Source organism: Thalassophryne amazonica, chromosome 6, assembly GCF_902500255.1.
Source record: "Thalassophryne amazonica chromosome 6, fThaAma1.1, whole genome shotgun sequence".
NCBI classification, from domain to species: domain Eukaryota; kingdom Metazoa; phylum Chordata; class Actinopteri; order Batrachoidiformes; family Batrachoididae; genus Thalassophryne; species Thalassophryne amazonica.
Window position 1 is genome coordinate 108,409,107 of NC_047108.1, and position 14,493 is coordinate 108,423,599.

General features: G+C 43.3%; 1 protein-coding gene across 1 annotated transcript in view; it reads right to left on the reverse strand.

Annotated features, from left to right (window-relative positions):
- Positions 1-531: 531 nt before the first annotated feature.
- The window catches only part of LOC117512869 (histone-lysine N-methyltransferase SUV39H1-like), a 100,228-nt gene continuing 86,266 nt past the window's right edge, over positions 532-14,493 (reverse strand). Inside the window, exons 4-6 of the mRNA XM_034173109.1 lie at positions 10,672-10,818; positions 4,635-4,764; positions 532-1,056 (exon numbers count right to left, since the gene is read on the reverse strand). Coding sequence (XP_034029000.1) covers positions 923-1,056; positions 4,635-4,764; positions 10,672-10,818 — 411 coding nt within the window. The 3' untranslated portion in view covers positions 532-922. The remainder of the gene's footprint in view (positions 1,057-4,634; positions 4,765-10,671; positions 10,819-14,493) is intronic.

Consider the following 14,493-nt stretch of genomic DNA (forward strand, 5'->3'; position numbering starts at 1 on the left):
GTGTCTGGACCCAGAGACATGAAGGTCCCTGCTGCAGTTTAAATCTCAGGGTAGCTCTTACATGTGGGACTGGAACAAATAATCAGAAGGACATTCAGAGTTTACAAGACAAAGTTCTTTTTCACCACTTTCGCGGCCACCAGCAAATCTTTTATTGATCAGTAACTTACAATCATCCTGATGACAGATTACTGCTCCAGTTTCTTGATAAACACAGATCCTGTTCATGGTCTGGATTTAAGCTGCACATGCTAACATTAGCATCACAAAATGAAAGGATGAGCAATGAGTATTATTGAAAAGACATGCTAATGTTAGCACCACACAACCACGTGATGCTAACGTTAGCACCACACAACCACGTGATGCTAACGTTAGCACCACACAACCACCTGATGCTAACGTTAGCACCACACAACCACGTGATGCTAATGTTCGCGCCCAACGCTGACGGCACACCACAAGCTAACGTTCGTGCCACACGCTGATGGGACACCGGCACAAGCTAACGTTCGCATCACACGCTGACGGGACTGTCGCAGGCTAACATTCGCACCACACGGTGACAGGACATGTCACAGGCTAATGTTAGTGCCACACACTAACGGGCTAACGGGACAGGCTGCTGTGGTTTTGGTCTTTGATGGCGTTCAGCCTCAGCAGACTTGAAGCTTCAGTCTTTGGAGTTTCTATGAAGACACGCGGCCCTGGAGCATCATGTAACTTCTGATGGTCTTTGAGCAGAAACTCTGACACCTGCAGAGTGTTTCCTCTTCCAGCACACTGAGAACTGTTCTTCTGAGTCAAATATGCAGATTGAAGTCCTCAGGACAAGCCCAAAGTGGGCCACTGGTCTGAGGTCAGATGATAGATAGAAGCAGAACACTGACACTATGTACACTCGGACATGTTCAGTCTCCTTTCAGAAGAGGTATTTCCGACACGAGTTGGACCCACACCGACACTCCACCCGAACCCTCTTCTTTGGAGAGCTGGGCAGTCCCGCTAAACTGAAACTGGAATCCATTTTGGTGCTTTCGGTGTCGACTGGATCAACTGGAAAAGAAAAAGCAGAAAAACAAATAATGGAAGAGTGCTGATCAGAAACTAGACGTTACTTCAGCCGACAGCGTCACAGACAAACCAGAGTTCATCATCATAAAGAGGACAGACAAAGACAGACTGGCATGCGGCTGCTTGCAGGTTCAACATGTGCTGCTGGTCTCTGCGAGCGACAACTGCCTCCAGATTTTGTTGCCCTCCATCGGATTCAGACTTTATACTTTTTTTTTTTTTTTTTTTTTTAAATGGAGAACAAAATGTTAAACAATACACAAAGTTTAGAGCCACTGTGGAGGTGCAGACAGGAAACAAAACTCTCACTGTCTAAACAGTTAAGGACCCGACAGGAGCATACCTCCATAGATTTAATGTCGTCAGTGTACCAACAGTTTGCTCAGTTACCTCTTTGTAGCATCTTTACAAGCAGTGTCAAAGATGACAAATATGACATCAGTTTTATTTAAAATGGGATTTTTTTTTTTATTCATGATTCAATAATGTCAAACCCGTTGATATCAACCTTTAGCCAAAGCCCTACAGCTAGAGCCCGACCGATATATCGGCGGGCCGATATTATCGGCCGATATAAGCCCTTTTCAAAGTACAGTGGTCCCTTGCTATAACGCGGTTCACCTTTCGCGGCCTAGCAGTTTTGCGGATTTTTTTGTGCAATTTTGCATGCTTTTTTTAAACAGCGCATTGTGTTCTGCGTCCTTATCAGGCGGGCCAGTGGCAGCACCGGTCGGCATCACCACAATTGCTCTCACTGCCTCTGATGCCCTTTCTGCGGGCTCGGTAAATGCAGCAGCGGGCCGCTCACACCGCCCTCCTGTCTGCTGTGTGGAGCTGCACCAAATCTGGCAACAGGTCCAGAGACTACGCTCGCTGTTTTGATGCGGATGTTGACCGCAGCCACAGAGCTCCGTGGCCACCGAGAGAGGACTTGGATTCTTTGCGAGTCCCGCATCCATACCTCCGGAGGCAGTGAGCGAAGGGAGAGTTCTGTGTGTGTCTGTTTATAATCTTCTTGCCCAGAAGAAAAAAGAGAGCGTTTACACAGGAGAGAAAAGTAAGAAATGTTAATACCTGTTTGAGAAAAGTGTATAAAGTGTGCAGTGAGGGGTTTACATCCTTAAAACATCTATAATAATTGCAAAAAATAGCGCTGACTACTTCGCGGATTTTGCTTATCGCGGGTTATTTTTAGAACGTAACTCCTGCGATAAACGAGGGACCACTGTACTCACTATCGGCCAAAATTTTGCCGATAGAAAGCCGATAATTTAACAAACAGAACAGTTACTGAAATAATGTTTGTGTCGGCAATGTAAAATGTCCTTGCACCGTTTTTCCAGTAGATGGAGCTCTGACTCCATTCAACTGAGAGCTGCTTACACCCCTGCTAACGTGTTCATCACCGGCCCCCGTACTTCGCCGTCACACTGCACTGATCGGCCAACAAAAGCATACAAGTAAGTTTATAAGGAAATTGTTTGTAATAACTGAGATTACATTCACCTCACATTTCTCCCGTTTCAGTTCAACTCAGTTTGATTAACTCAGTTTATGTAGTAATGTGTCAAATGTGCTTTATTGCATCAGTCACGCTTTTTAAGCCCACGTTCTGTAGACCTTATTCCTACCATGAAAACTCATTTACTGCTAAGAGGTTTAAACATTCAGATTCACTGGTCGTCCGGAAGGGTTCTGGGAATTACTGCCGTTCGCCATTACAGTAGACCTGCATTGAAATAAATGTGGTCAGATTTCAGAAAGAAATCTGATATATATTTATAAGACCCTTGTGAATGCAGTAAAGTAAATCTGTAAGCCCAAATTTGTAATTCAGCGGAGAAATCTTCGTTTAAAAATGACAAATTTGCAGCTAAAATTTAGCCCTCTGTGAAAACAGTTTGTATAGCCGTATCATTTCCATGACGTCAGGGACAAGACGACGCGCTCCCGCCTGGTCCGATCCCGCATTGAAATTGATTTTATCTGTTAGTAATGTTACTTATACACGTCCTGGTTTCAACATCCAAAAGTAAGCTGCAATGAATGTGAGATACAGATCTGTGTGCTCAGATCAACAACGACATCGACAGCGGACGCCGTTCTTCCTCTCCCGCTCTCTGCCTCCGCTGCGCTTATTAAGTTTGTGGGCTCGTCAACGAGCTCGTTAACCGCCGACGCAGGCCACTCACACCGCCCGTGTCTGCTTTGCAGCCGGTGTGTGTCAGATTCAGTGCACAACACCGGCATCACCTCTCTGTCTACTGAATGGAGCTGCAGCACACTTGGCACAAGTCCTGAGATTACGCTCACTGTTTTAATGCGAAGCGGCCGGTACACCTGTTGCTGCAAGGACAGACTTCTTGCGGCTAAATCCACAGCACCGCACGTCTCGGCAATCGGAGCCCCAGAGCTCCATGGACGCTGAGAGAGGTTTATATATTTTTAATGACTGGGATTCTTTGTGGGTCTCGCCTCCATATCCTGTGATGGTACCGGAGGCGAAAGACAGTAGATTTTCATTGCGACACCACTCAATCAAATGGGCGTATGAAAAAGTCCCCCACAATAATTTTCAAGCACAAATAAAAAATGTGTACTCACCAAACGTGCCGCAAGACAATATGAAGTTTTTAAAAAAGTAGATCCTTCCGTATAAGACAAGAAAAAGGTGCAGATGCACGTAAATCCACAAATTACAATTGGCGCAATGCATGCTGGGAGAGGGTCTTGTCCATGACGTCTCGGCAGCGTCCATGATGAGAAGTACAATTTGCGGAGGGCTAAATGTTAGCTGTAAATTTGTCATTTTCGAATGAAGATTTCTCAGTTGAATGACAGATCTGGGCTTGCAGATTTACTTTACTACATTCAGAAGGATCTCATGTGTAAATATATCATTTTTGTTCAAAAAATCTGACTGCATTTTTTTCAATGCAGGTCTCCTTTAACCCTCTGGGGCCGACGCCGTCGTATACAATGGCTGGGACCAAGCTTTACTAAATTGTAAATAACGTTTAATGATATATGAAGGTCAATTTTTAAAAAAATGATGCAAATTATTGTTTGGGTTAAGGTTCTAATAAGGAATAGTTTGCACCATCTGTCATGCTTAGTTATCATGTTACTGGGCAACATATGTCGTAGATGTTTCTGTGTAAGCTGTCAGTTGTTCAGGTGGTTTCCATAGTAGAGAAGCTTGAATCTTCGACTGGACTGGGTTGCTTGACGCGAGGATGTTTCGCTTCAAATCGCAGAAGCTTCCTCAGCTAAAATTCTTGCTCTGGAAGTCTGACTTCTGTCTGACTCTTGTAGAGAAGAATAAAACAGAAGCCAACAAAAGCTGGAGTTTTAAACCTAACCAGACCCCTCCTACTGAGAGGCAGACTGCTATAGGCTAGTGACTAAACAATGGCTCTAATTAGCAACTATTGTGCTCTAGTTAGCACACCTAATGACAGGACAGCTGTCCCTCTAATGATGGGATGGATGACTTTCTGATGGCTCCCTTGATTACGTGAATGACTCATTACCATGAACGAGAGACTGAAACTCCTTACTCTGCATCTTGTAGTCAAAGGTGAGCTCCTCTCCGGCCCGAATGGGTCGCGTTGAAAACAAAGCAATTCGAGGAAGCCTCTCGTCAATGTTGTTGATGAAGACGTTGAACACCTGCAAGTTGGGGTTACACTGCAAAAAGAACGGCGTGTTAACAGCTTTTATCGATGCTCACACAAACATCACAAAGAAACGGTGGAGCAGGTAAATTCATTTTGCTTCTTGTTGCGCGAAGTGGTGAATGCAAATTGTACGGCGGTGCAACTTAAGCCCCTTTCACACCGGGGCTGCTCCCAGTTGCATCGTGCGTCATTATGATGACGCCACGTGGAAGCAACCTAGTGCCGAGATGATGCAGCTCAGTGCCACAACAGCACGAGGGGCGCAAACAATTTCAATTTATTTTCATTTATATAGCGCCAAATCACAACAGAGTTGCCTCAAAGCGTTTCACACAGGTAAGGTCTAACCTTACCAACCCCCAGAGCAACAGCGGTAAGGAAAAACTCCCTCTGAGGAAGAAACCTCAAGCAGACCAGATTCAAAGGGGTGACCCTCTGCTTGGGCCATGCTACAAACATAAATTACAGAACAATTCACGGACAAATATATAAGAAATGCTATTGGCGCTGGATGGAGCAGCACCTTAAACAGAGAGAAAAAACAATCAGGCATCAGAAAGACAAAAAAATACTGTATAATTTACCAGCATTAAACAACAAGAAAAACAGAGAAATACTAAGGTGATCGCCGCCACTAGCCCTAAACTTCACTAAAAGACCCAGAATTTAGTTAAAGTTGAGGCCGCAGCCCGCTCCAATTACTAATAAATGAATTAAAAGAGTAAAAGAGTAAAACAAAACTGTACCAGTATACTAGCCATATGAAAGGGAAAATAAGTGCGTCTTAAGTCTAGACTTGAAAATCTCCACAGAATCTGACTGTTTCATTGACGCAGGGAGATCATTCCACAGAACAGGGGCACGATAAGAGAAAGCTCTGTGACCCGCAGACTTCTTATTCCCCTTAGGGACACAAAGTAGTCCTGCATCCTATTTAGGGAGGTGCCAGCCCATGAATAATTTTATAGGTTATTGGCAGAACCTTAAAATCTGATCTCACTGGGACAGGATGCCAGTGAAGGGATGCCAAAAGTGGTGTAATGTGGTCGAACTTTCTGCTTTGTGTCAAAAAGTCTGGCTGCAGCATTTGAACCAATTGGAGACCCCTAATGCTAGACTGCGGTAAACCAGTAGTAAATAGAACATTGCAGTAGTCCAATCAGAAGAGATATATGCATGGATCAGGGTCTCAGCATCAGCCATAGACAGGATGGGACAAATCTTCGCTATATTTCGCAGGTGAAAGAAAGCAGTCCTAGTAATATTTCTAATGTGGAGGCCAAAGGACACGAAGGATCAAAAATTACCCCAAGGTTCCTCACTTTGTCAGTGTGATGTATGACACACGAGCCGAGGCTGAGCATTAACTGGTCAAATTGATGCCGATGTCTCCCTGGACCAAGAACCATCATTTCAGTCATCGAGTTTAAAAGTAGGAAGTTTCTAGACACCCAACTTCTCACTGCTGCAAGGCAATCTTCTAAGGAATTTTATGTGAACGAGATTACCAGCAGTTATCGACATGTATAACTGAGTATCATCTGCATAGCAGTGAAAGGTAATCCCAAAATGCCACAATATGTGCCCAAGGGGTGCTATATAAAGGGAGAAAAGCAGGGGGCCTAAGACAAACCCCTGTGGAACCCCAAATTTCATGTCACTAAGGTTAGAGGTAGTGTTACTGTACAAAACACAGTGAGAACGGACTGGTCAAGTATGACGTCAGCCATTAACATGTTTAAATTTTTCTGCGTCCTCTGCTCGACGCAAAATTAAGTGGTTTCCGCGCAAGTCAGAGCAAACTGGACGGTACTCAGCGTGACTGGAAGCCACACCCTCACAAGACAACGCTACCCGACGCCAAATTTATGATTCCTGATGTGTTCCATTGTTCCCGAAGCTGCAGCTCCTTCTCTGTGTGGAGCTGTCTGGTGAAGGGAGGCACTGTGAGGCAACAGCAGCTTCTTCTCTCACAACATGTGTTTAAATAAAATCCATAAAAGTCCTGCTCACAGACTGATTTGCCAGAGACATCCAGTAAGAAGTCCGGACATCTCCAGTCCACTCACGAACAATTTGGTTCACGCGCGCACATGTTGAATTAAAAGAAAGAAAAAAAAATGTCTGGCTACAGGCAGTTAGTTCCTTGTTCTCCCCTCAAACTCTCTCATCACTGTTAAAAAAAGGACAAAAAAGTACATAAGTCCTGCTCACAGACTGATTGCCAGAGACGGGACATGTCCACACCAACTATAACTCCAGACATCTCCACATTTACTCACGGACGGCTCATTCACATGCAGACGTGAACAATTTAAAAAACAAAACTGTCTGGCTGCAGGCAGTTAGTTCCTTGTTTCCCCTCAAACTCTCATCACAGTGTTAAAAAAGGACAAAAAAGGACGTAAGTACTGCTCACAAACTGGACATGTCCACACCAACTATAACTCCAGACATCTCCACATTGCTCATGGACGGTTTCATTCGCGTGCATGAGCGCATCTCGCGGTCAAAAGAGGAAAGATAAACTATAACAGAACTCAAGAGCGCAGACCTGCAGCTCAGCAGAAGAACAAATATAAACTGGAAGAGAAGTCAGAGTGCACAGTCTGGCTGCAGCCAAACTGTGCACTCTGACTTATCTGTGCAGAGAATCTGCAGGCTGCGTTCTCACCTCCTCTCTTCCCCCTGCTGCGCGCACCTGACGCATATTCCTGCGTCGTCATGACGCAACAAGAAGCAACTGGGAGCAGCCCAGGTGTACACCTGGACAACAAGCTGGACTGCTCAGCTAATGTGGACACCCTCTACAGGAGGGACAGCGTCGGCTGTTCTTCTAAAGGTCCGGTCACACGGCGATCGCTGAACCAAGGATAAAAAGTCACAAAGCCACAAATTGTTGAGAAAAAGTGGACAAATGAGCTGGTACGCCTCCCATCACCGAAAAGCCTGTGAGCGCAGAGCGCATAAAAGACCAAAACAAACAAAAGAAAAACAAAGTGAAAAGCGACACGACACTTTGCAGCTGCGAGAGCTAGTTGTCTTGACAACAGGTTTGTCAAGTGTGCGCACACATGGACGTTGCAGCCAGAGATGGCTGCAATGTGCGTAGTTAAAGTAGTTGATCAAGCGTTCTTGCCTGCTATTGTTTGGTATGAAAACGTTGCTTTTTGCCCCACACATAGACAAGTCACGTTCAGCTCATGGAACCTTTAGTTACTGATCCATTCAGATACGTTAATGTCCGTGCAAGATGTCGGACTTGGGAGGCCAGACGACAATCAAATGGAACACTAAGGTAAGGTTAGACCTTACTTGAGTGAAGCGCCTTGGGGCAATTTTGTTGTGATTTGGTGCTATATAAATGAAAATATATTGAAACTGAAATGCTGACGGTACGGGAACTACGCAAACGATGAGGAACCATCAACACAGAAAGCAAAATGGAATACGGACGAACTGACGTTGTTGGGATTCGTTCATATTTTTCAACAGTTTGAACATTCTGACGAAGCTCCAGCTACAAGAACGAAGCTGGACGATGGTTTAAACAATGTCTCTGAATTAAGTCCAGATTTCTTATTTCGTTTTGGCTTCAGTGTCCTTCGTTAGTGCCGTGTGACCGCGGCTTAAGGAAGCTCAAGTCCTGTGATGTCTGTGGGGAGATGCTGCAAATGATCTATCGGTCGGTGGTGGCAAGCGTCCTCTCCTATGCAGGCTGTCTGCTGGGGAGGCACCAGCACAGACAGGGACGCCAAGCGGCTGGACAAGCTGGTCAGGAAGGCTGGTGTAACAGTATATCTTTCTGTATGTATCTATAGCTGTCGACAACAGTCATATTCCCTATTTTGAAGTATCTTCATATCCCCCTTCCAAATATACTCTACAAATATGGACCTGATTGACAACCTGAAATATGGGATGTGATGGAAAATACTCCAATTTAGTTTTGCATATAATATCCACAGTATATGCATAGAACACACAGTACCATACCATCTTTATAAAGCACTTTACTACAACTAAAGCTGACCCAATGTGATGTACACTAAAACATACAGTTAAAACATTAAGACATATCTAAACAAGTTAAGAAATATAGAGCGCGCACACACACACACACACACACACTAGTACGCAAAGAAGCATGTTTACGAAACATAATGAAAATGAGGGTCCTATTATAATGTCTGACACCTTTCTCAAATCTGTTTTGTACAAACTTGGTTGTAAATATAAAGAGTGGCAGATAGGAATCAACAGAATAATATAAATGTAGCATGAAATTGACAAATCTGATTATTTGAAACAGTGTGATTGTCACTCGACGAGCAGCTCAGCAGGGGAAAGAATGAATTAAGATGTGTTCAAATCATTTTTATCCACTATAATGTTTGTCAGTATGCACATTTGTTATTTTGTTTGTTTGTAATCATTGCATTTGTCACCTTTAACTCACTGTGCAGCACACACTTTACATCAGACTCTTGCAACTCTCAAGCCCTTTAATTTGGTGTATTACACGACATGTTTTACTGTAATCTGATGTTTGACCTCATTTAAGTGACATTTGACCTCAAGCGAAACCCTGAAGGTCAAGGTCAATCACTTATCCCAGGTAATGGCTTATAAGCAAGGCCTATCACTATGTGCATGCCAAAATTGGAGGCAACAATTTCAAATATTGTGACCAGGAAAGTGGTTTAGTTGAATTTAGTGTTTGACCTTCCTGTGACCTTGACCTTGATTCTTTTGTGCACTGAAAGGTACCCTAATAGGGCTGCTATATGTGAAGTTGCAAGAGTCTGCGATGTCAACTGTGTGCTGCACAGTGAGTTAAAGGTGAAAAATGCAACGATTACAGACAAACATACTGACAAACATGAGTTTACTCTCCAGTACGACACAGGTCTGCAGTCTTTTTCAAAAACTGACCGTCCAAATGAAGGCTGGACATCTCGCTATCCAAAACTATCCTGTAATCTCTGAATTGCTCACTTACTTAAGGCGCAAGTTTGAAAAAAACTCACTGGACTTGTCAAAGACTTAATCACAAGACCGACAAGATTTTTAACTAGACGTCGGTCTAGCAGGGGAAAATACCTACTAGGCATCGGTCAAAAGTTACTGGTCTGTGACCTCAGACCAGCGGATTTCTCTGCCCCTGACCAAGTTCGCACGGACAACTATGAAACAGAAGTGTCCCTTTGTTTATGGAGTCAAGCTTTGGAATGCACCGAATGAAGAAATTAAATGTTGTACAAATGCTTATAAGTTAAAAAAAACAAAAAAAACATAAGGATAAAATTATGAGAGAAGACAGTAAATTAGAAGAAAGATGAATGGAAATGCTGAAATGTACATATTTTTCAATATTTATTTATTTTTCAATAAATTCGCAATTTCCCCTATTTTTCAAATGGGTGTGAGAACCTATTTCAATGCTTTTTAATGACCCTGTTTTAAGACCCCATAGGTTTTTTTTTTTTTGTTTTTTTGCTTTTGGGAACTCCGAACTTTGTGTCAGGGTCTGTGTGTCAGAGTCCTGCTGAGGTTTCATGTGTCTGTTTTGTAACAAAGTTGTTAAAGCACCTGGCATCTTAACTCAGTTGCTGAAGCATAGAACACCTCAGCGTGTCTTGGTGGCTTCCCTCGCCTCTCCACACTCTGTTGGCCCGTTTTAGACACACGTACTGTGTGACGGTGGCCAAAGGGTGAAGTGCACTTGGTTCCAGTGTGGAAGGTTCCCTGTTCAATACACCACCACCCACAATCCACATAATATGGAGCTGCCTCAGGAAGGGCATAAATGAACATGCAGATCCACCTCAGATCTACTGAGACAACCCTGAGTGAGAACAAGGGAGCAGCCAAAGGGACTGACTTTTTATGGTTACATTTCTTATCAAACACTCACGCTGTGGTTGACAAAATGGGAGATGTTTCCGTGGTAAGCAGCATCCACCGTGTACACGTCTTCCACATAGTCCAGGTCAAACAGGTACGTGGAGCCTTGGCAGTCGTACACATGGCCCCTTTTCTCGGCTTCATCAGTTGTTATGATCTGAAAGGAAGAAGGGATCAAGTTATTTATTTTTTACCATCAGCACACACAAAATCAGCTGTTCACCATCAAGTCCACCATCTCAACTATGTTAGTCTAAAACCAGTGCGCCCAACCAGTCGATCATATGAAAGAAAGGCAAAAAACATGGTTCTTTCTATCTGCTCATGTTCAGGGTCAAAAGATGGCGAGAAGCTACACTAGGTTGAGTGGAAACTACAATGGCAGAAGCTAAAACTTGTTTTCACTCGGAGTCGGAGGAGGATTATTTTTTAATTTATTCAAATGCCAAGTTTATCTGTCTTCTCTGCAATGCAAATGTGGCGGCTTGACAAGAAAGGGAATTTGGTGCAGCATTTCAAAACAATCCACTCGAGATACGACACAAACTTCCCAGCTAAATCACCTCTACGCGCCCAAAAAGTCCAGGAATTGAAAGGTTGGCTAGCCACACAACAGTCTGTAAATATGAAAGACGTGATGGATGTAACTAACAAAGACAATCATTCAGTGCGCAGCTGGAGGGGACAGGTGCAGAAGACGTAGAGCTGCTGCACACAGACGTTAGGTGACTCAGCAGAGGTAAATTTCTGGAACAGTTTTCTTATTTGCTCTGTGACAGACTGGCGTCCTGTCAAGGGTGAACCATGCCTCATGCTCTGTGGCTGCTGGGATAGGCTCCAGTCCCCCGCGACCCTTAATTGGACTAAGTGGTTGAAGATGAGTCATTCATGAGTGTGTGTTTTTTTTTTCTTTTTAATTTTTAATTTCTGAATTGTTGCCCGAAATTAAAGAATTTTTGAAACGTTCAAACCATGCTGAATAGGCACAACGAGAAGATGGTCAATGGCTCTTGGATTTCTTTCTTACCAATCTGACGGACGGACCCAAGGACAAACATCAACATGATCAGCTCCATTAAAACGTTTAAAAGCAAGTTAGCCGACACCTGCGATCAAGCAGGTTGCAACAGTGTTTCCTGCGGAACTTTCCACACATGGACACAGAACTTATCCATCAGGACAAAGACTGGGCGGAGCTTGAGAGTGCACATTATGATGATCAAGTGCAGAGCATCTTGTAAGAATCTGACAGACGCTTTACTGACTTTGATTCCATTAAGCCTGTTGTCAGTTTTATCTGTTTTCCATTTGGGGAAACTATAGATGAGGACTGTATAACGTCCAAAGTGTCATCAATCTTCAACCTGGATAGCTGTGCTACTGAGAATGAGATCCTCCCACTGAAAAATGAGAGTGAGCTCAAATCAAACAAAGCTGCACCTACTGTTCATTAACAGTCACCAAAACCACTTTCAGTTCAACGCTGATTTTGGATTCAATTTTATTCTTATCCTCTTATGTAAATGGGAACGGAAATAACAGATTTGTCTGCTCAGTAATGACGTCAGTTTTTCTGGGATATTTACAATTTACAGTGCACCCAGAAAGTATTCACAACGCTTCACTTTTTCCACACTGTGTTATGTTACAGCCTTATTCCAAAACAGATGAAATTCATTTTTTCACCCCACAAAAATTTTACACATAGTACCCCATAATGACAATGTGAAAAGTTTTTTTTTTTTTTTAAGATTTTTGCTAATTCATTTATTTATTATTTATTCCCACAAGGCACCTGAAGGACTCTCAGACCATGAGAAACAAAGTTATCTGGTCTGGTGGAGGTTTGTGCCCTATGAATGCGGTACTCTAGTTTTTAAATAGTAAGTCCCTTCGGCTGTTCCCTTGTTTGCACTCGGGGTCGCCACAACAAATCCAAGGTGGATCTGCATGTTAAATTGGCACAGGTTTTATGCTGGATGCCCTTCTTGACGCAACTCCACATTACATGGAGAAATGTGGCAGGGGTGGGATTTGAACCCGGAGCCTTCTGAACTGAAACCAAGCGCATTAACCACTTGGCCACTACCCCTGCTCTAGTTTTTAAATACATTTGCTAAAATCTCAGAAAAAAAATTGACACTGCCATTCTGGGGTATTGTGTGTAGAATTTTGAGAAACAACATAGTCACAACTTGAAAAAAAGTGAAAAAGTGCAAATTTCTTAAAAATACAAAATTAAATCCCATGTTCATAAATATTCACAGCCTTTGTTCAATACTTTGTTGATGCACCTTTGGCAGCAATTACAGCCTCAAGTCTTCTTGAATATGATATCTTTGGGCAGTTTTGTCCATTTCTCTTTGCAGCACCTCTCAAGCTCCATCAGGTTTGATATCTTGGCTGTGTGCTTAGGGTCATTGTCCTGTTGAAAGATGAACCGTCACCACAGTCTGAGGTCAAGAGCACTCTGGAGCAGGTTTTCATCCAGGATGTCTCTGTACATTGCTGCATTCATCTTTCCCTCAATCCTGAGTAGTCTCCCAGTTCCTGCTGCTGAAAAACATCCCCACAGCATGATGCTGCCACCACCATGCTTCACTGTAGGGATGGTGTCTGGTTTCCTCCAAACATGACCCCAAAGTGTTCAATCTTTGTCTCATTAGACCAGAGAATTTTGTTTATCCTGGCCTGAGAGTCCATCAGGTGCCTTCTGTCAAACTCCAGGTGGGCTGTCATGTGCTTCCGTCTGGCCACTCTACCATACAGGCCTGATTGGTGGATTGCTGCAGAGATGGTTGTCTTCTAGAAGGTTCTCCTCTCTCCACAGAGGAATGTTGGAGCTCTGACAGAGTGACCATCGGGTTCTTGGTTACCTCCTTGAGGAAGGTCCTTCCCCCGATCGCTCAGTTTAGACGGGCGTCCAGCTCTAGGAAGAGTCCTGGTGGATCTGAAATTCTCCCAATTACAGATGATGGAGGACACTGTGCTCATTGGGACCTTCAAAGCAGCAGAAATGTTTCTGTACCCTTCCCCAGATTTGTGGCTCCAGACAATCCCATGTCAGAGGTCTACAGACAATTCCTTTGACTTCATGCTTGGTTTGTGCTCTGACTGTCAACTGTGGGACCTTATATGTAGACAGGTCTGTGTCTTTCCAAATCATGGCCAATCAACTGAATTTACCCCAGGTGGACTCCAATTAAGCTGTAGAAACATCTCAAGGATGATCAGTGGAAATAGGAGGCACCTGAGCTCAATTTGGAGCTTCATGGCAAAGACTGTGAATACTTACGTACATGTGATTTATTCCAAATAAGGCTGTAACATAAAATCTGGAAATAGTGAAGCGCTGTGAATACTTTCTGGAAGCATCATGCAAAAAGACGCACCATCTTTTTTCACATCAATATTTCACTTCTTTGAGCATTTATCATTTGTTTAAATGTTTATCATTTTTTTAGAAATTAATATTTCACATTAAGCGTAATTTATCATTAACATAAATAAACATGGAGTTTGCATGAAGACAATTTGAAGTGAATTCATCACCAGGGCTGTGAAATGAAAATTGTGAAATCTGAGGAAAATTTGCAGGGGCTTAGGGGGGCACAGCCCCCCACCCACCACCCAGGGAGCCAGAGTCTAAGGCCTTGTGGGGCCCCAGAAACCAAATTAAATTTTCATCTACTGATACATTTTCAACATCTCCTGGAAGAACAAATCTCAAAATTAGTGGATATTTAAATGATCCTAGATTCAACCTTTCATTTGAACCTTCAATGATCATGTTGAAATAACAGAATATGATGTGGAAGTAGGACCTGGTATG